At 42.5% G+C, this 27,366-nt stretch overlaps 1 protein-coding gene across 3 annotated transcripts in view; it reads right to left on the bottom strand.

The window, feature by feature from the left end:
- LOC131817971 (conserved oligomeric Golgi complex subunit 2-like) overlaps window positions 1-21,447 on the bottom strand; it is a 32,072-nt gene extending 10,625 nt beyond the window's left edge. For all 3 annotated transcript variants that reach the window (XR_009348647.1, XM_059151923.1, XM_059151924.1), the window contains exons 1-2: window positions 21,237-21,447; window positions 1,141-1,302 (exon numbers count right to left, since the gene is read on the bottom strand). Coding sequence is in view for 2 of the 3 variants with exons in the window: in XM_059151923.1 (XP_059007906.1) it covers window positions 1,141-1,302; window positions 21,237-21,308 (234 nt within the window). In the remaining variant the exon portion in view is untranslated. The remainder of the gene's footprint in view (window positions 1-1,140; window positions 1,303-21,236) is intronic.
- Window positions 21,448-27,366: the final 5,919 nt, after the last annotated feature.

Raw genomic sequence — 27,366 nt, 5'->3', positions numbered from 1 at the left:
AACACATCACGATAAGGAGTAATAGTGACGTATCTATTTAACGATCAAAGCAGTACCAGATTTAAGTTATTTTTTTGGCACAACCGTATTTTGCTACATAACTAGCTAAACAACAGAAGTGTTATTTGGCCATTAATGTTCATAGAATATGAAAAAAATCTGTTGAAATACATGGAACTATAAAAATAAGGGAAGTCATGAGAAACGAAAGTTTCCTTAAGAACAATTTGCCTTTAGATGACATTTTAAATGAATGTGAAAAATTTTCACAGAAGGTGTACAGTTCTCTGTCTGTAATTGATGATACTCAGCCAGCTGATGTGAAAGTCTGACGGGCTACGTCTCTCTTAAACATTATTATAAGCCTTGAGAAAAATAGAAATTAAACAGAAGTAAAATTTTCTAGGTTTTTAATCCTATTGGGATATTTATCTTAGTGGTATATTTCCCAAAAGCAAATGTGCATCATTAATTTTAATGCTTCTTGAAATTCCCACGGAGCTGCAACTTTCTGTGCTTCTCTAGACAAACAGATTTAAAACAAAATGAAGCATCAACAAGGAGACTTTTCTGCCAAGTAACAAAATTCAACATTTCTAAATGGCTTTTACAAACAATTGATAAGCTCACTGCAAATCATTCTTATATTTTTATAAAACCAAATTTTTAAATATCAATATTGGCCAATGTTCCCTCAACCTAGCTCTGGCTAACAGATATACCTGGGAGTAAATTAAACATTGTAAGAGTGGTGGACATTTGCTCCTACAAATTAGTCTAAATCAAGGAAGACTTCAGGGTAATCACTTAGCAACTAATAAAACAACCCCTTGGGTATTATTATCCTTTACTTTTCACTGTTGACTAATGAATTTGAAACATAATCAAACTAGAGCAACCTTAAATGAATAAAAACTAAAACAAAAAAATGTATTCCAAAAAGTTTAGTTCTTTTATTAATGAAATTGGTGATTTCTTCAAGTTTCTGGTGGGGTTGGTGGGGTAATCAACTGAAGACTCCGCCCAGACATCTAAAAACTCTGCCCTTTTAATAAATATGAAGGAGAGAGAAAGGTGTGTGTGTGTGTGTGTGTGTGTGTGTGTGTGTGTGTGTGTAGGACTTGTGAATTTCAGGTTTACCAAGTTTGTGGAAAGGTTGACAAAATCTGCATAATCCTTGTTGATGAGCTCGACCATGGCTATTTTAAGAAGTTTATAGTAGAGTTCCAGATATCCTCTTAGTTCCTCCAGCTGGACACGCTTCCTACAGTCAGACACAAAGTGATCGACATCGAAATCTTCCTGAAAATCAAACCAGAAAGAAAAAATGATTGCACTGATACCACATTTTACATAGAAAAATAAGATCAGAGAAAGAATAAGAGGCCGTATTACTGCAGGGGAACACACACAGGACATCAGGGGGTCTGCTCACTTCCTAAGATTATGGGAAAGGGGACCCCTCACCAAGACCATTCTCTCCTGTTGCCTAACTCTACAGGCATTTTATTTCTTTTAATTATACATTTCAAAGAGGCTCTTCTCAAAATAGAAACAGCTTTTTCTTCTTAATTTTAAAAGTAACAAATGTTCACTGTCAAACTTTCAACCAACCAAGAAATACATATGTAAGAGAGAAAAAAAAAAATCACCCACTCTCGAATGCTCTGCAGTTAAGCATTGTTAATGTTTATTTTTCTTCGCTATTTAACACAGCGATTCACATCCTTCCAGACTTTGTTTTGGTCTTTCTCTTTACTTTTTTTTTTTTAAAGATTTTATTTATTTGAGAGAGAGAGATGGAGAGAACAAGTGGGAGGAGGGGCAGAGGGAGAAGCCGGCTCTCTGCTGAGCTGGGAGCCTGATGCCAGGGTTCATTCCAAGACCGTGAAATCAAGATCTCAACCGAAGGCAGACGCTTAACTGACTGAGCCACCCAGGTGCCATAGTCTTTCTCTTTAAAATATAAATTACTTTTGGGGTGCCTGGCTGGTTCAGTGGGTTAAGGCCTCTGTCATTAGCTCAGGTCATGATCCCAGGGTTATGGGTTCAAGCCCACATTGGGCTTTCTGCTCAGCAGGGAGCCTGCTTCCCTGTCTCTCTCTCTGCCTGCCTCTCTGCCTACTTGTGATCTCTGTCTAATAAATAAATAGTTTTTAAAAAAATAAAATATCAATTACTTTTTAAAGAAACTGACATATAATGGACACATGCTAGTTTCAGGCGTACAACATAAAAATTCCATATTTTTATCTGTTGTGAAATGATCACCCTAAGACTAGTTAACATCCATCACCAAACATACACATTTTTTTCTTGTGCTAAGAACTCTTAAGCTTTAGCAACTTTAAATATATAATAATATACGGCACCTAGGTAGCTCAGTGACTTAAGGCCTCTGCCTTTGGCTCAGGTCATGATTCCAGGGTCCTTGGATCGAGCCCCACATCAGGCTCTTGAAAGACCCGCGGATCCCCTTACCCAAGAATTCAACACTGCCACAGGATGCAAAGAGCAAGAGGTTCTTTATTGTAACGCGGGCGCCTGCGGGTGGTCAGCAGCTCCTGCTAGCTGAGCACACCAGGCTGGGGTGGTGCAGGATTTTTATAGACAGGTACATACAAGTCCCAGATGGGACGGGGCCAATTGGCTGACAATTTGAACATTTGAAAAAGGGCATACTTGGTGTTAGTGGATTGGCTTTGGAAGACCCCCTGCGTGTGAACAAAAAGGCAGGAAGGGGAAACAAAGAGGGGAAGTTAGACCTTATTACTCAGCAGAAAGATATCCTGTCTACGTGACTGTGCAGCCCCCTGCCTACGTGACTAACGTGACTATGCAGCCCCCTGCCTACGTGTCTAATGTGACTATGCGGCCCCCTGCCTATGTGGTCAGGTATTAGGCCATATTTTATGAGAAGGCTATTTGCAGGGAATGCCATATCTTGCTAAGAAACAGTTATTATGAAACTACCAGCTATCATTGTGTTGGGGGAGCCAAGCGGTTACAGAAAGGCAAAAGAGCAGTTAATTAATTATATCCTAAAAGCCAAGCAGTTACAGAAAAGCAAAAGAGCGGTTAATTCATTGACACTTTGGGGAAAGGGTCTTTCACTCTCTCCTCAGCAGGGAGCCTGTTTCCTCCTCTCTCTCTGCCTGCCTCTCTTCCTACTTGTGATCTCTGTCAAATAAATAAGTAAAATCTTAAAATAAATAAATATATATATATATATATGTATATATATATATATATATATATAATATGCAGCCATCAAAAGAAATGAAATCTTGCCATGTGCAATGACGTGGATGGAACTAGAGGGTATGCTGAGTGAAATAATCAGAGAAAGACAATTATCATACAATCTCCCTGATATGAGGAATTTGAGAGGCAAAGTGGGGGGTGTGGGGGTAGGTAAGGAAAAATGAAACAAGATTGGATTCGGAGGGGGGCACCTGGGTGGCTCAGTGGGTTAAAGCCTCTGCCTTCGGCTCAGGTCATGATCACAGGGTCCTGGAATTGAGCCCCACATCGGGCTCTCTGCTCAACAGGGATCCTGCTTCCTCCTCTCTCTCTGCCTGCCTCTCTGCCTACTTGTGATTTCTGTCTGTCCAATAAATAAATAAAATCTTTAAAAAAAAAAGATTGGATTGGGAGGGAGACAAACCATAAGAGACTCTTAATCTCACAAAACAAACTGAGGGTTGCTGCGGGGAGGGGTGTAGGGAGAGGGTGGTGGGGTTGTGGACATTGGGGAAGGTATGTACTACGGTGAGTGCTGGGAAGTGTGTAAGCCTGACAATTCACAGACCTGTAACCCTGGGGCTAATAATACATATTTCTAATAAAAAATAATAAAATTAATATACAATAATACACAGTATTATTTACTACAGTCACTATGATGTACATTACATCCCCAAGGCTTATCTTATTAACTGGAAGTCTATACCACTGGACCCCTTCATCTATTTCCTCCATAACCTCGCCTCTGGCAACCACCAATCTGTTCTCTATGACTTCATTTTGTTTTGTTTTTTAGATTCCACATGTGAGGGAGATCATACAGTATTTCTCTTTCTCTGTCTGACTTATTCCACTCAGCACAATATCCTCAAGGTTCATCCATGTTGTTGCAAATGGCAAGACTTCCTTCTTTTTATGGTTGAGCAATATTCCATCGTATACACACACATTTTCTTTATCCATTCACCCCGTTGGTGGACACTTTAGTTATTTCCAAGTCTTGGTTGTTGTAAATACTGTGATACTCACTACCGTGAGTGTGAGTCTTGCTGGCCGCTAGAGCCAGGTGATCTAGAGGTATACCCTGGGTAGCAACTGCAAACCTCAGGGCATCATACGAGCATTCAAGCTCCTTTCCAGGAGATACCAGAAAGCAGAAGCGAGGTAGAGGGACAGCTCAAAGATGGTACCCATCAGCTCCATCTTTGGAGAATACCTTACTAGGCTCCAAGATCCATGTTAAATTAGATGCCTGCCCCTCAGGGCTTTAAGATAAGCAAATGAGCCTCTTTCACAGAAATCTGAACCCATTTCAGTCTGCTGCTTCTGTGCTGAGTTCCAGGGTGGGTCAGTCTACTCGCGCGACTGCTTTAAGAACTGTTTCTCAGTTTGCTATAGCCTTGTGGGTCTCATGGGTGCAAGCTCTGATGGCTTTCAAAGCTGGATGTTTTGGGGTCTTGTCTCTTAGATGTACGTCTTGGAAGTTGGGGTGCCAGAAGTGGGGCTCAAACCCTTTGCTCCTCAGGGAGAAGCCTGGGGTTTTGAGTACCCTCCCAATCCCAGGTCACTGTACCAGGGGTGGGGTTTATGGCAAGACTGATTCTTACTTCAACATAGGTTTTTTTCCTTACTCACCTAATGTGTAGGAGTCACTCAGCTAGTTGTAGGGTTTTTTCCATCTTGAATGGAAACCCCAGACCTTCTCTATGTATGTGTGTACACACACACACAAATATTCATGCTCTTCTAAACTATTTCCCATCTAGGGGCACCTGGGTGGCTCAGTGGGTTAAGCCTCTGCCTTCAGCTCAGGTCATATCTCAGGGTCCTGAGATCAAGCCTCACATCAGGCTCTCTGCTCAGCTGGGAGCCTACTTTCCCCCCTCTCTCTGCCTGTCTCTCTGCCTCCTTGTGACCTCTCTCTCTCTGTCAAATAAATAAATAAAATCTTAAAAAAAGAATAAAAAAATAAAAAAATAAAAACCCATTCTATTAAAAAAAATTTCCCATCTAAAAATATAACTTGAATGTCTTTACATAAAACACATACATTTCTATTAATATTTTATGTGCATGCTGAGTGTCCCATTGAACAAATGTTCCAAATCTTTCATAACCTATTTCCAAGTATTGGTCTCACAGGATTAGCTATCCTGTGTTTCCCCTTTACAATACTGTGATACCCCGGTAGGCTTATATGCTTAGAGGCAATAAATTACTATCTAATTCCCCTGTGACTCTGCTACTCCATGACCTGTTTAGTCAGCAAGAATCAAATGTGATGATTCCCAAACTAGTTAAGGACACCTACACTTACTTTTCATTAAACACTATGTAAGCCAACAAAATATAACTGCAAAAAAAAAAAGTCACTGTTCTTTTGAAAACTAACACAGCTACTTTGGAAAGATTTGATACAAAGAAATCAATAAGAAAATTTTTGCTAAGTTAGGTATGGGTGAGATGACCAAGTACCAGGCAGGGAGGGAGTGATCACAGGATTCTCACTCAATTCAGTTAAAGAAACTGAAACTGAATGCAAAAAAAGACAACATAGAAAGCTTTTTTTAAAGATTCTTTTTATTTATTTGAGACACAGACAGACAGTATGAGCAGGGAAAGGGGCAATGGGAGGAGATTCCCCGCTGAACAGGGAGTCCAATGCGGGACTCCATCCCAGGACCCCGAGGTCATGACCTGAACTGAAGGTAGATGCCTAACCTATTGAGCAACCCAAGTGCTGTGATAACTCAGAAATCTAATCTGCAGGCCAGTTTCCAGAGAAAACACCTGGCACTGTTTCAATGGAGAATAAATGTACATATATTTTTTACAATTAAATGCTAAAAACTGTATGTACCATTCCCTAAGAGTACTTGTTTAAACTGACTTTTTTAGTTAATCAACCAAAGACTGACCCTGCTAGTGTCAGAGAGAAGGACTTCATACCAAACCGTAATTTCACAGTCATCTACAGAGAGCCACCTGCTCCTTACACTGGTGACCAAATTAGCCTGGACCTTTCTCTCCTGAGACCATTTCAGACCTTACATCATAGTTATGTAGTACATCACGGGAGGGGGTCTCGGTTCATAATCCTGGCCATCCTACTCACCAACTGTATACCTTTAGGTCGATCACTTTCCCTGCCTCAGTTACACATTGTTGAAGTTCTTGAACTTCATGATGGCATTCTAAATTGTATAACTGGGGTGCCTATGTGGTTAAGCATCTGCCTTTGGCTCAGGTCATGATCCCAGTCTCTTGGGTTTGAGTTCCACATCAGGCGCTCTGCTGAGCAAGGAGCCTGCTTCTCCCTCTGTCCCTTCCTCCTGCTCCCGCACTCTCTCACTCTCAAATAAAATCTTAAATAAATAAATAAATAAATGAATCATATAACTTAGCCTCAGTGAACAAATGCTATTAGGTAATATTAGTACTCAACTTACCATTTATGCATTTGTTCTCAGATAAACAAAAGTTGCATAACACATGACTAAATAACTCAGAACATCTGTGAATACTGGGTTAGGCAGCGTTTGCTGTGAAAAGCAAACCCAAACTCACAGTGCCATAATAGAGACCCATTTCACTTAACCCAGAATGGTTTTACTACTTTAGGAATGGTTTGACTTTATAGTGTAGATTTCCCAAGTATTCAAAAGATAGTATTTACAATCCATACATTTATGGTCAACTGATTTTTCACAAGGATGCCAAGACCATTTAATGGGGGGAAAAACAGTCTTTTCGAGTGCCTACTACTGGGACAAGTGAATATCTACATGCAAAAGAATGAACTTGGAACAGCAACATCACACATACACAAAAATATAACTCAAAATGGATCAAAGATTTAAATGTAAGAGTAAAAACTGTAACACTCAGAGAAAACAGGTGAAAATCTGTATGACTTTGGATCGGGAAAAGCTTTCTTAGACACGATACACCAAGCAATAAGAAATATTAGATAAGCTGAACTTGATCAAAATAAAAACTTTCGTGTGTCAAAGGACACTACGGAGAACGTGAAAAGACAACCCACAGAATGGGAGAGAGTATCTGCAAATCATTTGTCTGACAAGGACCTAATAACCAGAATATGCAAATATACTCTTAGAACTCAACAACAAAAAGACAAATAACCTAATTTAAAAACAAGCCAAAGACTTCTGAATAGACATTTCTCCAAAGATGATACACAGACGGTCAGGAGCACATGTCGGGATGTTCGACATCCTTAGTCATTAGGGAAATGCGAATCAAAAGCACATGCAGATGCCACGTCACACCCACTAGGACAACTATGGTAAAATAAGAAAAAGAAAAAGAGAAAAAAAAAGAAGAAGAAAAGTGCTGGCAAGAAGGCGGAGAAGCTGGAACCCTCCTGTATTGTCGGTGAGAATGTAAAATAGTGTGGCTAAGGCAGCAAACAGCTCGGTAGCTCCTCAAGAAGTTACACACGTACAATTACCCAGCAGTTCTACGTCTAGGGGTATGACACCGACAGAACTGACAACAGATGTTCCTGCCACAACCTGTACATGAATGTGCACAGCAGCGCTGCTCGTAACAGCCAAAAGAGTATATACCCAACGTCCATCAACTGATGAATGGATACATAAAATGTGGAAGAGCCTCTTACACAACCATAAAAAGGAATAAACTGTTACATGCTACAACACGAGTGAAGTCTGAAAACATTTTACTCTCAGGTTAAAGGAAGCCAGACACAAAAGGTCACGTGTTATACAATTCCACTGATATGAGATGTTCCAGAAAAGGCAAATCCATAAAAACAGAAAGTAGATTCATGATTGCCAGGGAATAAGGGGAGGGGAGAATTGGAACTAAGAGGTTTATTTTTCGGGTGATGGAAGCATTCTGGAATTAGACAGAAGTGACGTATGTACCATATACACAGTAAATATACTAAAAACCAGAGAAGAGTACACTTTAAAATGGCAACTATTATGCTTTGTGAATTATATTTTGATGAAAAATGAAACAACTTAAATATCAACAAGTTAAATGCTAGGATACATTAAAAAAAATCCAAAGTAACACTAATCACAGGAACAATGGCATAGCTACATGAATTTCAGACAAAGCAGATTTCAGAGAAGGAAAATTATCAGGCATAAAGAGCAGCATTACATAATGATAAAGAAATCGACTGACCAAGAAGACACAATTATCCTTAACGTATGTGTGCCTGATCAACACAGGTGAGACACAACCTAACAGAACTGCAGGGAGAAATAAACAATTCCATTATCACAGCTGGTGACTTCAACACTTCTCCATCATTAATGGGCCGATCCAGCAGCAGGGCAACAAGGATCTGACAAATGTGGACATTCAGTCCAGACATGGCACACTTAACACCACCATCAATTACTGTACAACAGATGTACACAGACAATTTCGCCCAGTAATAGTGCAACACACATTCTTCTTAAGCTCACATGGAACACTCATCAAGACAGAATAATTCTGGGCCACAAAACACAACAAATTTTTAAAAATAAAAATTATACCAAGTATGTTCTCAGACCGCAATGGAATTAAAAATCAGTAACAGAAGATAGCTGAAGAAGTCCAAAATACATGGAGATTAAATGACACACTTCTAAATGACAGGAGACCAGTCTCAACAAAATACAATGTAGCAAAATGTGTGGAATGCTGCTTAAAGGGAAAATACAGTACTGAATGCAAATATTAGAAAAAAAAAAGATTAAAGTCAATAATCTAAGCTTCCATTTTAGGCAACAACAACAAAATCAAATCTAAAGTAAGGAGGGGCTCCTTGGTGGTTCAGTTGGTTAATCATCTGCCTTTGGCTCAGGACATGGTCCTAGGGCCCTGGGACAGCACCCTGCATCAGAGCTTCCTGCTCAGGGAGGCTGGTTCTCTGACTCCCATTCCTCCTGCCTGTATTCCCTCTCTCACTGACTCTCTCTGTGTCAAATAAAATCATTAAAAAAAAAACCATAAAGGAAGTAGAAAAAAAAAATTAGAGCAGAAATTAATGTAATTAAAACCAGGAATTTTTTTTTTAATCAATAAACCCCAAGTCTGTTTCTTTGAAAACATCAATAAAACAGATACACCCTTAGCCAGGCAAACAAAGAAAAAAAGGTAGAAGACATAAATTACTAATATCAGATGAAAGAAGGGAGGGCTACTGCTAACAATCCCAATCACTGTAAATTCAACCAAACATTTATGGAATACTACACAATTCTCTAAAATCTCTTCCAGAAAGTAAAACTAGAAGGAATACTTCCTAAATCATTCTAGGAGATCATTATTACCTTGACACCAAAACCAATACTACAAGAAAAGAAACTACAAACTAGTATCTCTCATGAACACAGACACAAAAATCTTCAACAAAAATTAGCAAATAAAAGCAAACACTATATTAAAAAATTATACACCAGGTTCATGTAGGATTTATTCCAGGTATGCAACATTAGAAGATGTTCAACATTAGAAAATCAATGTGATCCATCATATCAACAGAAAAAAAATCACATGATCATATCAATGAAGGGAGGGAAAAAAAATTTAACAAAATCCACACCTCTTCATTATTAACCCTCAGGAAACTAGGAATAGGAGGACTTCCTCAACTTGATAAAGAATGTCTCCAAAAATCCACAGCTAACATGATATTAATACTGAGAAAATAGAAGACAGGGAATCAAGGCAAGGATGTCCCACCTACTACTACTATTCAATACTATACTGGAAGGCCAAACTAATGAAATAAGGTAAGAAAAGGAAACAAAAGGTATACAACCTGGGAAAGAATAAAACTTTGTTCACAGATGACATGACTGTCTACAGAAAATACAAAGACTTCACACCCCACACCCTCCTGAAACTAGTCAAGTGATTATAGCAAGTCTGCACAATACACAGTTAAAATACAGAAGTCAATTGCTTTCCAATGATGTATCAGACAAAGGGCCAGTATTCAAAATTTATAAAGAATTTATCAAACTCAACATCCAAAAAACAAACAAACAAACAAAATCCAGTCAAGAAATGGACAGAAGACATGAACAGACCAAAGAAGACATCCAAATGGCCAACAGACACATGAAAAAGGGCTCCACATCACTCAGCATCAGGGAAATACAAATCAAAACCACAATGAGACACCACCTTACATCAGTCAAAATGGCTAAAATTAACAAGTCAGGAAACAACAGATGTTGGCGAGGATGTGGAGAAAGGGGAAGCCTCCTACAGTGTTGGTGGGAATGCAACTCTGGAAAACAGTATGGAGGCTCCTCAAAAAGTTAAAAATGTAACAACCCAACGACTTAGCAATTGCCTTATTAGATGTTTATGCAAAGGATACAAAGTGATTTGAAGGGGCAAAAGCACCCCGATGTTTATAGTCAAACTATTGAAAGAGCCCAGATGTCCATCAACAGATGAATGGATAAAGAAGATGTGGTATACATACACACACACACACACACACACACACACATTACTCAGCCATCAAAAAGAACAAAATCTTGCCATTTGCAAGGACATGGATGGAAGTAGAGGAAGACAAATACCATATAGTTTCAGTCACATGTGGAACTTAAGAAACAACAGATGAATATAGGAGAAGGGAAGGAAAAATAGAAACAGACAGGGAGGTAAATCACAAGAGACTTAACTACAGGAAACAAACTGAGGGTTACTGGAGAGGGGAAAGTTGGGGTAACTGGGTGAGGGGTATTAAGGAGGGCACTTGTTGGGATGAGCTCTGGGTGTTGTATGCAACCAATGAATCACGAAATTCTAACCATGAAACTAAAAGTACACTATATGTTAACGAGATTGAATTTTAATTAAAAAATTTAAAAAGTCAATTGCTTTCATATATACCAGCAATGTACAAGTGGAATTTGAAGTTAAAAACACAAGACCATTTACATTAGCATACCAAAAAAAAATTAATACTTAGGTGCAAATCTAACGAAATATGCACAAGATCTATATGAGAAAAAGTATAAAATTCTGATGAAAGATAACAAGCAAGGTAAGATGTGAAGTGGAAAGAAAGTCCATAATCTTGGGTAAGAACACTCAATAGTGTTAAGAGGTCAGTTCTTCCCAAACTGATCGACAGACTCAATGCAATCCCAATCAAAATGCCAGGAAGTTATTCTGTGGATACCAACATGTTGACTCTAAAATTTGGATGGAAAACTGGAAAACCAAGAGTCCCAGAGTAGTCAACAAAATATTAAAGAGCGGGGAAAAAAAGGAAATTGAGGATTGCCACCACCCAATCTCAAGACTTACTATTAAAGCTATAGTGATTAAGACAGAAGGTGCCTGGCAAAAGAGACAGGTGCTTGGAACAGAGTGGAGAGCCCAGAAAAACATCCACACACACAGGCAAAAGGCTACTCAATGGCAAGGACAGTCTTCAACAAATGGAACCGAACAATGGGACATTGATAAGACAAAACAAACAAATGAAAAGAATAAAAACAAACTTTTCACACCTTTCACAAAACCTAAACGTAAAATGCAAAACTTCTTAAAGATGACATAAGAAAAAATGTAGGGATCCTTGGATTTGGCAATGACTTTTCAGATATAAAACCAAAAGCATGATCTACGAAAGAAAAAAATTGATGAGAGGGACTTTGTTAAAATTAAACTTCTCTGTAAAAGACACTGTTAAGAGAATGAAAAGACGGGACGCCTGGGTGGCTCAGTTGGTTAAGCAGCTGCCTTCGGCTCAGGTCATGATCCCAGCGTCCTGTGATCGAGTCCCACTTCGGGATCCTTGCTCCGCAGGGAGCCAGCTTCACCCGCTGACTCTGCCTTCCACTGTCTGCCTGTGCTCACTCTCGCTCGCTCTCTCTCTGACAAATAAATAAAATCTTAAAAAAAAAAAAAGAGAGAGAGAGAGAGAATGAAAAGACCAGTCACAGAGTAGAGAAAATATTTGCAAAACACACCCATGGTAAAGGACTTAAAATAAGAAATGTAATATAAAGATGTCTTAGTAGCAACAAGAAATCAAACCTAATTTAAAAATGTGAAAAGAGCGGTGGCTAGGAAACCCAGTCAGTTAAGCATCTGCCTTTAGCTCAGGTCCTGGGACTGAACCCCACACTGGGCCCCCGGTAGAGAGGAGCCTGCTTTTTTCCCTCTCCCGCTGCCTGCTGCTACCTCTCCGTGTGCTTGTGCTGTTAATAAATAAATAGAATCTTTAAATAAGAAAAAAAAAGGATCTGAAAAGATGCTCAACTTTGTATGTCATTAAGAAATTGCAAATTTAAACAAGGTACTATTACATATCACGTAGAATATAAAAAATCCAAAGCACTAGTAATACCAAATGCTAGCAAGGATGTGGGACAACCGAACTCTCATTCACTGTTTGGTCAGAATGCAAAATGGGAGGCACTATGTGAGACAGCTTGGCAGTTTCTCACAGAACTAAACACATTCTCACTATAAGATCAGTAATTGTGCTCCTTTGTATTTACCCAAAAGAGCTTAAAACTAGTGTCCACACAAAAACCTGCACACGGATGTTTACAGCAGCTTTATTCTCTGAAGTGCCAAAACTTGGAAGCAATCCAATCTCCTTCAGTAGGTGAACAGGTACACTGTGCCACACCCACACAACGGATTATTTGACAATTAAAAGATGAATTATTAAGCCACAAGACTTCGAAGAACCTTAAATGCATATTGCTAAGTGAAAGACCAGTCTCAAAGGCTAAATACTATATGATTCCAACTCTATGGCATTCTGGAAAAGGTAAAAATTAACCAACATTTTTATTTTTATTTATTTTTTAGGTCATCTCTATGCCCAATGTGGTGGCTAGAACTCACAACCCCGAGATCAAGAGTCAGGTGCCCTAGCAACTAAGCCAGCCAGGTGCCTCTGAAAAGGTAAAACTTTAGACAGTCAAAAGATCCCGGGCTGAGGGGTGAGCGAGGAGGGTGCAGAGAGAGGAGAAGAAACAAATAGATGAGGTACAGGGGTTTTCAAGGCAATGAAACTAGGCTGTAAGATACCAACAGTAGGTAAATAACATTATACATTTGTCAAAACCCACAGAACTATAGAAAGAGGAGTGAACCCTAATGTAAACCATGGATTTTAATTAATACTGTATCAATGCTGGTTCATCAGTTGTAACACATGTACCACAACAATGTAATACATTAATAATAGGAGATAGTGAAGTTAGAAGAAAAATATCTTCTCTTTGTACTCAGGGGTATTTCCTATCTCAACCCAGTTCAAGTACAAATCCCCCAAAAGGCCAGAAGTTGGGAGATCACAAGAGGTGTTGGAACACAGGAAAATAAATGAGCAAACCAGACAAGCTGCAGGTAATTAAGAACCATTAACCATGAGAGAAGCAGTGACATCACTCAAAATTAAAACCAAGTAGAGTTTAATAGTTTAGCTACTTTACTAACTAGCTGCAATCAGGGATGGCAAACAAAGACTAATTCAAAGTAACCTGGGAATTAATCATTTAAAACTTACCAATAATCTGAAATTAGTAGCTTTAATGCTATGAAAATTACATGGAATTTGGAAAGATTGAAGTTCTCTAAACTGCCAAGAAGTAAAACACTCCTTCCCAGATACATGGACTTATAAAATCACTATATACTATCTCCACGAGAAGCAGAATCCCCAGAACCATCACTCTGTAAAGATGAGAAGTACTAAGAGGGCATATGAAATTTATGAGCTCTGCCCTGAAACATGTCCCATTTCATCGAGACAAAAAACCAAAATAGTTAAGCACTAATCTGCACACTACAGAGGGGTTGAAAGACATAGAAAGATTGTGTGAGCTCACGTATGTGTGTGTTTCCAACCATTCTTGAAAACAATGGACAACAGAGATGAATAAATGTCCCTGTATATCCCATAAATATTCCTCAAATATTTATAAAGCAACTCCAGCTCTGCTCTAAGACCTGGGGACATAGTCATGAAAAGAAAAGACAAGGTCTCTGCTTTTAAGGAGCAGATATTCTAATGCAGAAATGAGAAAATAAATATGTAAACAAACATTATATTAATGAACAGTGATCAAATGGTGATTAATGAATAGTGATCACAGCTAAAAAGAAAACAGGACACAGTAAAGGTCTGAGTGACAAATGGGATGTATTTTAACTTGGATGAACCAGCAAATATAGAACAATGAGTTGAGATCCAAATGACACAAAGGAGCTAGCCACAGGAAGTGTGGGAAGAGTGTTCCCGCCCAAGGTATCAGCATGTATACAAAAATGTCCTTGGAGCTCTTCCCTCCAGCCCTGCTCTCAAATCTCTGACCCAGCTAGGTGGGGACATAATCTAGGACTTGTGTCTCCCAAAACTCATTCTAAATCTTTGTTCAGTGACTAAATTATTCAAGCTTGAGAAATTAAAAACATATGCTAACAAGATCTTCCCACCATCTACAGAGAGATCATCTTAAAATCATCATGAAATAGTAACACTGAAATTCTAAAAAACTTCTGTTCTAACATTTTCATCAATTTTATATCAAACTCCTTTCTTGAATTTATATACCCATTTGACATATTTATGAAGAGACAAAAAAAAAAAACCCTACATTCCGTAAATGTATTTATCCATCTAACAAATATTTGAGTACCTAATTACACTCTGTTCCAGCTGATTTCTTCTCTTTATCTCTTTTTTCCCCTCAATTTAACACCAATCATAATCTATGTAGGCTTTTAGTTCGCTTTTCAAAATTAATTTCTTGAGCTATTTAAAGGAATTATCCAGTGCTAGAGTTCTCAACACTGGTCACACATTAGAATCACTTAAGGAACTTTTTTTTTTAAGATTTTATTTATTTATTTGACACAGAGAGAGAGATCACAAGTAGGCAGAGAGGGAGGGAATCATGCTCCATGCTGAGCAGAGTGTCCCATGCAGGGCTCGATCCCAGGACCCTGAGACCATGACCTGAGCTGAAGGCAGAAGCTTAAACCTCTGAGCCACTAAGGCAGCCCCTCACCTGAGGAACTGAAAAACAAAAAGCCCAAAGGGCACCTGGCTCGTTCAGTCACTGGAGCGTGCAGGTCTTGATCTCAGGGTTGTGAGTTCAAGTCCCATGTTGGGTATAGAGATTACTTAAAAAAAAAAAGAAATAAAGAGCCCAAGTCCCAGTTTGTGATTAATTTGTTTAAATGTTTCAAGAAATTTGATGCTAAATGTTGTAAGACTAGTTAAATAACAAAAAGATATATTTACATAATACTTCTTGCTCTCAAATTTTGAACAAAGAGCTTACTAATAATAACTTAGTAGGCCAACATTTTATTTAAATAAGTTTTATGGTACTACAAAGAGTGAATTAGAAAATCAAAAGCAAGGAGAAATGGGCATGATGTGAACATGGGGAAGCAAGAGAAAGCAAGAAAGTATGTGACCGGGAAGCAAATGCTTAGCTCTGAGATCCTTCTCCGAGAGAAGAACAGATTAAAACCTAAAAAGAAAGAAAAGAAGGATCCCATGCACTCAAGGAAAGAGAAGTCCCCCAACATCCCTCCTGCTTTTTCCAATATAAACACACAGCTGGGCTGACTTACCACATCCTGGTTGGTACCGACTTTATCAACTTTTCTATTTAGGCCAAACTTGACCGGTCAATGATGGACGGGATGTGTGCCAAGTGTACCAGTTGTACAACTGACTGTGTAATGGCTGAAACTGAGAAACCGGGGTGAAAGTATCAAGAGGCTCTAAGGATAGCGAAAGAGCCAAGACTCAAACGATTACCACGTACACACAAGACAAACTATGCAGATGACTGCTCAGTACGGAAGTAATTCAGAGTGTTACACTGTGGCATCAGCTGACCCAGACCCAGAAGATTGCTGGAGTTCCCATCATGGACATCTCTAACCATATAGACGACACTGAGCGAATGCCAGATGATGATGGAGCCCCTCACTCCTATGTCTTAATAGAGTTCCTCAGCTCTCCTTTACCAACTTTTCCTGTTGCCAGTTCATACAAGCAATTCTCCTTACCCAGTTCCTCTGTTCTGAGCTATGGCTAAAGACACTCATTTTTTAATGTTTTGAAACTGATTATCTTGTACCATTTTACTTTTTGTTGCATCTTTTTATAAATCAGATGACCGCTCACAAGACAAAAAAAAAAAAAAAAAAAAAAAGGAATGGAAAAGATCAAAAGGGAGGACAACAACAACAAAAAAACAGTTCTTTTTTGCCGGGAACCCTTCTTACAAGTGCCAATCAGATAAACTATATCTGATGTTACATCGTCACAACTCCTCTATCATCAGGGAAAGTAGTTCACATAAGAAAATTTCTCTATAAAATGAGTTCCAGGCTTACATTCCATATTTGGCTAATTAGAATTTCATCACGATGTCTGTCTCAAACTGATGCGGAAGAGAATGGAATCTTGTCATCAAGACGTGACATCGAACTAAGAACCCACAGGGTAAGCACTCAGCTCCTGTGATACGAAGACGGCTCCTGGGGATGGGTGACCCTGGGCAACAGTGGCTGACCTGCGGGCCTGTGGCTATCTGCCGTCTGTCACTCTTCCCTCTTCCTCCTCTGTCAGCTGCTATCTCCAGCCGCCGTCAACAAAGTCCACCTCAAACAGCCATCACTTCCCTCTGGTCCCATTTACCGTAGCTAAGCTCCAGGCCAGGCATCCAGATCACCAGCCCTGTGGGAACTTCTTCTAAGGTAAGAGGTGGCCCTATTGGTGAAATGCAGGTGCCAAGGCATGCAGACATTGTGCCATCTTCTGGGCTATTCTTAATGTTCTGATTGTCCCACTTCCCTCAGTTCCCACCTGTGGCCTCTGGAAAGGAACATATTACAGTAGGATTTCCAAGGACTGATGCGTGGGGGTCAGGAGATCTGGCCTGTGATTGGCCCCAACTAGCTGTGTGGCTTTAAAGGAAGTCATCACACCTCAGGCCTCAGTTTCCTTATCTGCAAGCCAGGAGGGACTGGAGTCTTTTCAGAAGAGCCGGCAAAGATCACATAGATAAGCACCACCTCATTATACTAACAAGCAAACAGAAGGCCGGAGGCGAGTGATTTGCCCCAAGTCAGACATAAGCAGGCAGAGAGCAGAGCCGAGGATGGGACCCACATCTGCAGGTCACAGCTAATCAGCCAGCACAGTACAAACAGATATGAGCAGCTGCTCATTCTTCCCCTTTTCCGTTTTGTCCATCAGAATGCATGCTCCCTGCAAACAAGGACACACAGGACCTGCTGCCTGTCTCAAAATTCCCAGTTCACCCAATTAGAACAGGGAGGAGCCGCAAGGACTTACCCCCCCCACCCCCACACACGGTTCTTTTACCTATGGAACATGAGGGTACATACATTCACCGTCCAGAGGGCTCCTGCCTTCACTTCTCATGGAAAAGGTCATCATGTGCCTACCTGGGGTGCCAACGAAGCCACAAGTTCCAGAGAGGAACTGACACAGAGAAGTTCGAAGGAGGCAGACTGGCTCAGCACAGAAACAAACTGTCTACCAAGAAAAACTACCCCATGGGGGACTGATTCTCTTTGAAATACGTTCGAGTGCATGGGAAAATGGTTTTTCAAGAGCTGGTGGACTGACCAGTCACCTGGTACATACAAGATCACATCCGCATTCTGACAAGAGTGGCTTGCCTGCAGTGTAGACCAGGGGCCAGAAAGACAAGGAAGGTGCATGGAGACTGGGTGAGAAGCTTCTACGGTGTGATGGCAAGGGCGCACTGCAAAGGTACGAGAAGTGATGGAAAGATGTATATGGACTCAAGAGGTTTAGGAAGCAAAATCCACAGGACTTGGTGTGACAGACTAGATTTTGGAAAGGTGACAGAGTAGGAGTTGACTTCTGGTTTCCCGACTCCAGGCTAAACGGATGAAGTGTTTACTGAGAGAGGCAATAGAATAAGAAAGGTGGTTTTCAGTGGAGGAGGTGCTCATGAATTCCGTCTTGAACCTGATGAGTCTGAGGGGCCACAGACACATCCAAGAAGAAAGGTCAGCAAGTCCGATACACAGAACTGGTGCTCAGGAGGTGTGTGGGCCAGAGACAGGAATCTGCCTGACCTGCTGATAGGTGGTCATGAAGCTGCACAAAAGGTCATCTGGGAAAGAAAGGAACACGGGGCTGAGCCCATAATTAGCATTTAGTGGCTACCAGGAGCATGACTTTGCACAGGAGACACATCAGAGAGGTAGAAGAAAGACAGGAAGCAATGCAGAGCATTTGGTCTACTGCGATGTCGAGTAAGGAGACAGAGAAAGGTCGGGTGCGCTGACTTAGAAACAGTTTTGGTAAGAACTCTTTAGTGGAACGACAGGGCCTGAAGGGTGAAAGGTGGGAAAGTCAAGTCAACCGCTGAGCACTGGCTGTGATGCGCGACAGTGACAGGGCAATACCTAGAGGTGGGGCAGTCAAGTGGGAGAGAATCAAACATTAGCGCATGATGGGAAGGAGTGCAGGGGAGAGGATCCTCGCAGCCTCCTGGAAGGGCGGGAGGGCATGGACTCCAAGCCAGAGTGGAGACTGAACCCGAGGAGGAAGGAGAGCCCCTCCCCGTACCAGGCAAGGAGGAGAAGGGGACAAATACAAGAATGGGCTCATGATCAGCAGGATGGAGGAGGTCACGTGGGATGGCTGCTAATTTTTCTGTAAAACTGGAGATGAAGTCATATGTTGAGATGGAAGAGGAAGGCTACATGTGATGTCAATAGCACACCCATGTAAACGGTCTAATTTATCTGTCATGCCACTTTCTCCCCTACTACCAATACCTTATGTCCTGCTCATCTATTATTTGGCTGTCAACCCAAAGGATTTTCATATTTCTAAGCCGAAAAAAAGTATGATGTTGCCAGTGCCTCTGCCCCAGGTGACCCTTCCCCATCTGCCATTCCTGCACTTTGATCATATACCTCTTTTGCATACCTTTCCCCTTCTATTTATCATTAGATCTCATAAACATGACTTTTTAAGTAGTCTCCTGCCACCAGTCAGCTCGAACTCAACAGATATGACCATGCAACTTCCTGCTGTAAACCTGACTGCAGCTCTACCGTGAAGACTGCATCAACGTGGACCCCTCAATGTATGCAGTGTCCAAGGTGCAACCGCAGCCCCACCCCATCTACCTTTCTACTATCTCAGTCTCATTCCAAAATGTGCCAAACAAGACACCTATGTAGAAATACAACCCCGACAGCAAGCTCTCCACTCATTTCTGCCTCGGAACTGTAACTTAACAAAACATCTCTCTGACGGAAACACAAATTGCATATAACCTTTATCTCCAGCTCCCACATAGAAGATCAATACCACTTTACACAGAACAGCTGTTCCATGTATTTTCCTTCTATGTATGAAGGGGTCACGTTCATTAACACTACAAATTGTACATTATATTCAGAAATGTCAGAGCCTTGAAAGAATATGGAATTGCTGGCATTCTAGCCACTTTCCCAGTTTGCTCTCTTCCTACCTCTAAGTCCTACTTTAGAACTGCTATTTTGAGATTTCTATTTTCCGAAGCTGCTTTGACCAAAGGCATTCTGTCAGCTCAGAGTGAGAAAGATGGCAGGGCAAGGAAGTGCGAGAAAATGCTAGTGTTAGGCCCAAAGAAAGCCTGACGAAGTCCAAAGACAGACAAGCTAAAGAGACTTCCGTGCTTTGAGGTTCTTTAAGTCTGTGTGTGTGCCTTTTCTTCTTCCAATGACCTCTCTCCTCATCACGTGTCCTTCGTTAACAAAAGGTTTCTGGATCCGGGAATTCACTCTGTGCTCTCCTTCAGACACTCCATTCACTTTACACCTTTTATTACAGTGGCTTAACATCACCATACAAGAACAAGAGTACAAAATACCTTCGTCTAGGCATCCCTACATATTAAAAATGATATGGCCACACCGCAGAGGATCCAGACATAAGCACTTTTAAAGCCAGAGTTTGGGAGATGTGATCTGAATGCAGGTATCAAAAAGGAACTAGCTGGTTAACCCAAAAAAGAAAAAAACATATTATGACTTGAAGCCATAAAAAAGTAAGAAATTCAAACTCTTTTCAGAATTTTAGGTACCTACAGAGCCAAAACTTTTTAACACTGAAACCAGCTACTAAATCCCAATCCTTAGAAATTAAACATATACGTTTTGATAGTTTAAGTACAGACCCAGAGGGATACAGAAAACAGATAAAGCTCCTCCTGGCTCTGATTCAAACCTTGGGACATTTTCAAGGCTATGTCTGATGAACCTTTCCTGTCAGTAAAGTCTTTTCAGTTTAAATTTCTATTCTGTAAGTTTATGTCCTACAGTTATCTGCTGCCAGCTTCAGGCTGACCTCACCAAGAGAAGTAGGGCAACTTTAGAAAAGGAGCTTGGTATGCTTTGTAGTACTGGACCAGAACCAGTAAGGACAGTACAGTCTTTCAGATTTCCCATTCCGGGAGCTTAAGACGAAAGTCAGGCATAAACGTTAGGTTAAGTGCCTGTTTGACCAGATTCCTGGTAAGTACGTGTGTTCAGAGACGTGTTCAACGCACAGTCGCTCAGCTTCTAGGCACAAGGCACTGGGAGGCTTCTGTCAGGCCGGGGGAGCGGCGGTCTGACTGTGCCGCACGGTACCAGAGGCGGGTCCTACGGGTCCGGGGCTTTTACGTTTAGCTCAAAACCACTTGCCCTGAACTTTCAGGCCTTTTCATTCAATGTGCACGATTTCACAGGAGTGCTTTCTCCAGGCTGCACCTAGCCCACCCGAGGCCAAGAGACTCACTGCGAAGTGCAGTGAGGTCCCCGCCGAGGACCCGTCCGGGGCGGGGACAGCCCAGGAAGCCCGCAGGAGAAGCCCGAGGAGAGGCCCCGGAGGGCCAAGGAGGGCAGGCCACCCACGGCCCGGCTCCAGGGAGCAGAGCCCAGGCGTGCACCTTCATGAACTCGTCCTTGTCGAAGCAGAGCGAGTCCGGCCCCCTGGGCAGGTTCATCTTACTTCTCTCCATCCCGCCGACCGCCGCCTCTCAGCACCGACACTCGAGCGAGGAGGAAAGGTAGGAGGCTGCGCTCCCCGACGCTAACGGTGAAGCCACGGCGTTTCCACCACACAGAAGGCACCGCTTCCTCCAACATGGCAGCGCCCCCGCCCGGCCAATGAAAGAGGACGCCGCAGGCCCGCCTCTGCCTGCCTTCGCCAAGAGAGGCGCGCGGGCCGCTACCGTCGAGCCAGCAGGCGATGCTGCCCCCATGCGGCGGAGGGCGACACTACAACCTCGCCTAAGTTTCTGCAGGGCAGCCCCGACGCTGTTGATGCCCGGTGAGCGGGAGAAGGGAGGGCGGGGAGGGTCAGGGGCGCTCCCTCCCCACCTCGCCCTTTCCCTCGGAAAATCGACCTGCGAACCTCTTCCAGGACCTTCTCCCGAGATTATCCCGCGGGAAGCATAGCCGTGGCGGGATGCTGGCCCTTTACTTCTGCAGCCGGTTGTCCAGAGAGGGGGGCGCGTCCGGGTGTCAGGCCTCCGGTCCCCGGGCGCCGCCGCTGCAGCCGCCTGGGCGCGGAGGCCTCTGTGGGAACCTGGCTTCCGCCCTTAGCCCCGGCACCCACCTGCGAGCTTGGCTTCTCCCCCGCTGAGCTTGGCTCCAGCGATCTGTAGGGAGGAAGGTGGTCAGCTGGCAGCCTCGGGTCGTCTGGGCCGCTCCCAGCTCCACTTCAGCTCAGCTGCGGGGCGGCCACAAGTTTGGGTTCTCAGAGCTCTTAAAGAATCACCTCGCTACCGGCCGGCCGACAAAACGCAGCCGACAAGTAGATGTGCGAGCATGTTTATGTCCAGTCCGCTCTAGAATGGGCGGAATCGTGTGTTTGTGGCTAGCGTTGTTTCGATCGCCACACCTGCCCCCAATTTCCGAGACCCCCTCCTCCTCCTGCCATCCACCCCACATTTATTTTGAGATTTTTCTTTCCTCTTCCCTTGCTCTTTCTCCCACTGTCCTCCCCTTTAGTGGGAATGTCATGGTCAAATGATGATTCATTTCTCTTTTTTTTCTCCGTGAGACTCTGACAGCTCAAACCACATATCTCACGCGTGCCCTTCAGGCTGCAGCTTTGCTGTAATAGCCCAGGCCTGGGCTGCCTCTCCCAATGCTGTGATCTCCCAGAGATAGCAGGAGCAGTCCTTAGATAGGGATGGGACACAGCAAGACAATGGCTTACAGTGAGTCTTACATTCAAGTCACTCCAAACGGGAAACTGGTCACTTTTTTTAAAAAAAAAACTTGAGTACAGGGACGCCTGGGTGGCTCACTTGGTTAAGCAGCTGCCTTCGGCTCAGGTCATACCAGCGTCCTCATATCGAGTCCCACATCGGGCTCCTTGCTCAGCAGGGAGCCTGTTTCTCCCTCTGCCTCTGCCTGCCATTCTGTCTGCCTGTGATCGCTCTCTCCCCCTCTCTCTCTCTCTGATAAATAAATAAAAAAAAAAATCTTTAAAACCTGAGTACTGAATCTGAAACAATACATTCCCTAGCAGTGGGCCTGGCAAGGCCTTGTTGAGGAAAACGTTCCCAGTCAATATCCAGAGACTATGACAGGTAGGATGAGAGCTGGAATCTTATTTGGAGAATCAGAATAAATTGCCAGGGGAGCAACTATGAAAGTGCATTCTATGCCCTGTTGTGGTCATTTGGATATAGGGAATGAAAGTCTCATTATTTGGTCTTTGTTTACTCTTATTATGAAAATTCTCAAGCATACACCAAAGTGTGTAGAGCAGAAGGATCCTGGCCCTTCCGAGTACTTATCACTCTGCTTCCCCAACTGTTTCATAGGCCCTCCTCCTTCTACTGCCCCCAAAGTGCCTGTATTTTTGTTTTTGGGAGAGAGGGGAGGTCTGGAATATATTTTAAAGTAAATCCCAAACATCACATCATTCCCTGCTCCCCAAATACCTTGGTTTACACATCAAAGAAGGAGGAGGAAGAGGTGGAGGAGGGGAAGACTGAGAAGGAGGAGGGATGAAGAAGAGAGATTTCCGCACAGGCCTACTATGCCAGAATCAATAGGTCTAATAAGCTATTCTGATTGGCTCTGGGAGGCATGACTTTTAGCCTCTCTGACTTTTAGGGCCTCAGTGCTAATAAGCGACAAGGGCAAATTCAGGCAGTGCAAACAGCAAGGCCCACACTCATCACCAAGGCACCGAGGTGGGGGGGCAAGGGTGCCAGACCGACGGAACAAAGTTGTCTGGGAACCCCACCTGCCCTAGAAGTCCAGATGAGCGAGTAGTTGAACTGTTTTTTACCTTCATTGTCATTCCTTTCTGAAATTACTGCCGGCCTTTGGTAAAGACATGAACCTGAGCTTGTGCAGCCTGGGGTACTGATCTTGGGGTTGCTGAAGAGAGTAGGTGCCAACAAAGAATGAAAATCCCTGCTGCCTGTTCTCCCTCTGAGAGTCAGGAGGTGACAGTCAAGACCCCATACAGTTCACTGCCACTTGGAGCCCTGGCTGTGGCAGTGGCATGGCCCACCAAAGCCAGGAGCAACAGGCAAGACCCCAGACCCCAAATGCTAATGGAACACCCTGGGGAGGACGAAGGAAAGGCAGAGAGTCAGCGGAAACCTTCCCAAAGGACATTTCCCTCAGTTTCATCTGGGAGCTGACACTCAGCTGGTACACACCCCTTCAGCCACACAAAGTTTGGTGACTAGCCTCTGGCCAGAACCTGCTGTGTGTCTCCCTACCCTGAACCCTTCCCAAGATCCCTACCATGGCCTCGCGATCCAGGCACTGGGCGTGTAACACTTGACTCTGCAGGGGTCCCCGGGCCAGCTTTTGGTTAGTTAGTTGTCCACGCTGTTAAAGATTTGACTACTGTTACATGTTTGACTCTCGTCTTTGGTGATGGTACCTATTTCATAGGAAATAGAAGCTGGAATCCAGGAAATAGGCTGGAAGATGAAATTAAAAAGTGGATACAAAGCTTCTAATCAGAGCCAGACACAATCAGCGATCAGCTATATCCCCGTCTCTCCCCTCTTCTCTGATCTGTACTTTCCTTAATGAGGAATGAGACTTTAAATGACTTTTTTTATCTTCAAGTCTCTCTCTCTCTCGATTCCCTAACTTCCCTCTCTTGCCTTCATTTCATCCTAGAACTTGTGCCCACGATTTCTTTTCTAAGTAAATATTAACCCCCTTTGACTCTGAATCTCTGGAAGATTCTCAGTTCCCTATTTTTGCTGGCACTGTGACAGGTCCTTATTTCTCCTTCCCACTCCTCTCTATTTATAGTTTTCACATTTTTTTTGGCAGGTTGGCTACAGAACACTCAAAAATTGCAAAGAGAAATATTGTGTTCTGGAAATTCGCCCTAGCATTTTTTTCCAATATCGTCCTTATGCTCTTCTGATCCTCTCTTGAACTGTTGTACTAAAGCAGCTGACGCTTCCACCAGCAACCAGAGTCATCCTGTCCACTACTGTGGGAACAGAGGGTTTCCATTTGGAACTGCAGACTGAGCCTAAAGTCTGGTGGCCCTTTGGTGCCAGGATAGCAGGTATGGGACGGGTGGGGCATGGAGGACAAGCATCATGGTAGAGGTCTCCATTCGACCAGGAAAGCTCACAATGAGCCAACAGGTCCATTTCAACATCTTCTGTATTTTCCTTATAACCTGTTTCATTCCAGAGTGGATTTGAGATCATTTAGTTTGATTCTTAAATGTTTCCCATTCCAACCGGAAACAGACTCATCCTTCGGGCTCCCAAATTCTGCCTCATCTTCCTAATCAGTTAGTACCCCAAATTGGGTATGATAGTGCCAGAACATTCTTCCATGTGTATTTTATAACAGACTAGTATTTTATTAGTTTTTTTTCAAACTAATAAGAATAAGGGTAACTTTTTTTTTTAAAGCATAGGCAAAATCACGAAAGACATTGAAATGAACCTAAAAGATTATAGTGTCTTCCAAGGGAAAACAGGTGTTGTCTCATGTAACCTTCTGGGCTGACCAATTCTGTGCCTTTCTTGTCTTTGATTATTTTGCAACTCTATAGATTGTACATAATTGATGTGGATGCAGATGATCTTGTCTAGCTATATGTAAATGAATTTTGTCTACTGGAAGTACAGTTGACCCCTTTCCTTTAGTAGAAGGCAGTTTTGCATCCATTTGCATTCTATTTGCATATCTATTTGCATCTATCAAAGCAAATTCGTTTAAGTATTACTGATTGTATATGTGTCTGCCTGGAGATTTTTGCTTGAAATGGTGGTAACATTTTAGTGGTTCCCGAGCTAATGAATGAATTAAACAAAATCCCTTCAGGCATTCATCTCATATTTGTAAAATGGTCCTTATTTAATCTTTTCAAGAAAATGATACACTAGCAAACCATGACAAGATTCTGGTAAATGAAAAGTGCAATGAAATCAAATCGGAATGAATTTTAGAATTACCTTCAATGTGGCCCACGCTATGCCAGAGGCACAGAATGAATGAATCTCAAAGACATGGCTTCGGGCCCCCAGGAGTTATAGTACTCTGTGTCAACATTGGCATGCCTGAGAAATGCCTGTGACATTCCCATCAGGGTTTCCCCGGGGGTTCAGTTAACCTTTCTCTTCCAAGCTACCCTCTCTTGTAGTGATATCAACTGTGCCCTTGGTTTCAGCTCCCATTCCCTAGCCAACATCTCTCCCACTGATACACGACCATCTGTTTCTTTCCTACCCACCAGGCCCGTGTAACTGACTACCTACTCATGATATTTCACTGATGCCCTACCTGTGCCTCAAAACCCAGCATGTTCAAAACTTGATTCATCATCGTTTGTGAAAGAATGGCTTATCCTCTTTTGCTTTGTTTCTTTAGAAATGATTCTACCAATGCCAGCGGCATGCACCAGAAACCAGGAAGGAATAAGACAGCTGAGCCAACCTGCTGTACTTTAAAACACTTGACCACAATTCTCCAGTGGATACTCAACCCTGGCTTCAAACTCCCTTGTCTCTCCGGTGAGTTTGCTTTCCCTCCTTCAAGACTTGCCTCAACAATCCCTACCCCCACCTCTTCTGAACTATGTCGCCTCACTCCCAGCTCCTGTCCTAGGGATAAGGGAGCAGAAGGCAAGCTTAGGACAAAGCAGAAACTGGCACCCTATACCCTCTCCCCATGCCATATGTGTAACATTCCTCATGCACTCCTGGCTGCCCTAAAGGAAAAACGATGCTTAACTGAGAGATCCCAGTCCTGCAGGACAGGAGTATCCCTCCATCTACGAATGTCCTAGTGACTTACAAGGAAGGAAGAAGCATTCTCATCAATAGCCTGACTTCCAGACACCCATACCTCAGTTTCCGGAAGCCCTAACATCACCCTCCCCTCCATAAAATTGAGGGAGGCTAAGAGGGAGGGAAGTGTAATAAAACTGAATTTCTTCTAAGCCCAAAGGCCACTGACAAGGATGTGTGATAGGAGGAATGTAACATATCTCCAGGAAACTCCCGACTTTCTTCATGCTTTCCCTCATTAGAGGCAAAAACAGACTTGACTTGACAATAACCAGGTCTCCCTTATCCTGAAATTCTTCTTTAGCATATGACAGTCCTTCTGGACACCCCCTTTGTCCTCACCTTCCTCAGCTCCCAGTCAACCATGCCACTGTCTGAGCAGCTCTTTCTGCCCCTGGGTCCTGTCCCTGTGTTTTAATAAAACCACCATTTGCACCTAAGACGTCTCAAGAATCCTTTCTTGGTCATCGGCTCTGGACCTCACCCCACCAAACCTCACCTGTGTTCCAAAACTTCATCACTAGTGTCACACTTCAAGAAAATAAAAGCCCTTTGTGCAGGAATTCCCTTATCTTACCACCACCCAATCAAATCTATACCTACATTTGTATCCATTTTTAATTTGTTTTTAGACATTTACTCAACAAATATTTAGTCAGTGCTACACACTGCCCTGAGTGTTTGTAAATCTGTGGCGAACGACACAGAAAAGTCCCTGGCATCATGGAATTTACATGGTAATTGGAGAAATGTACAAGAAACACAGAAAGAG

This window comes from Mustela lutreola, chromosome 16 (genome assembly GCF_030435805.1).
Source record: "Mustela lutreola isolate mMusLut2 chromosome 16, mMusLut2.pri, whole genome shotgun sequence".
Classification (NCBI taxonomy): Eukaryota; Metazoa; Chordata; class Mammalia; order Carnivora; family Mustelidae; genus Mustela; species Mustela lutreola.
This window is presented reverse-complemented; position numbering and strand designations above follow the sequence as displayed.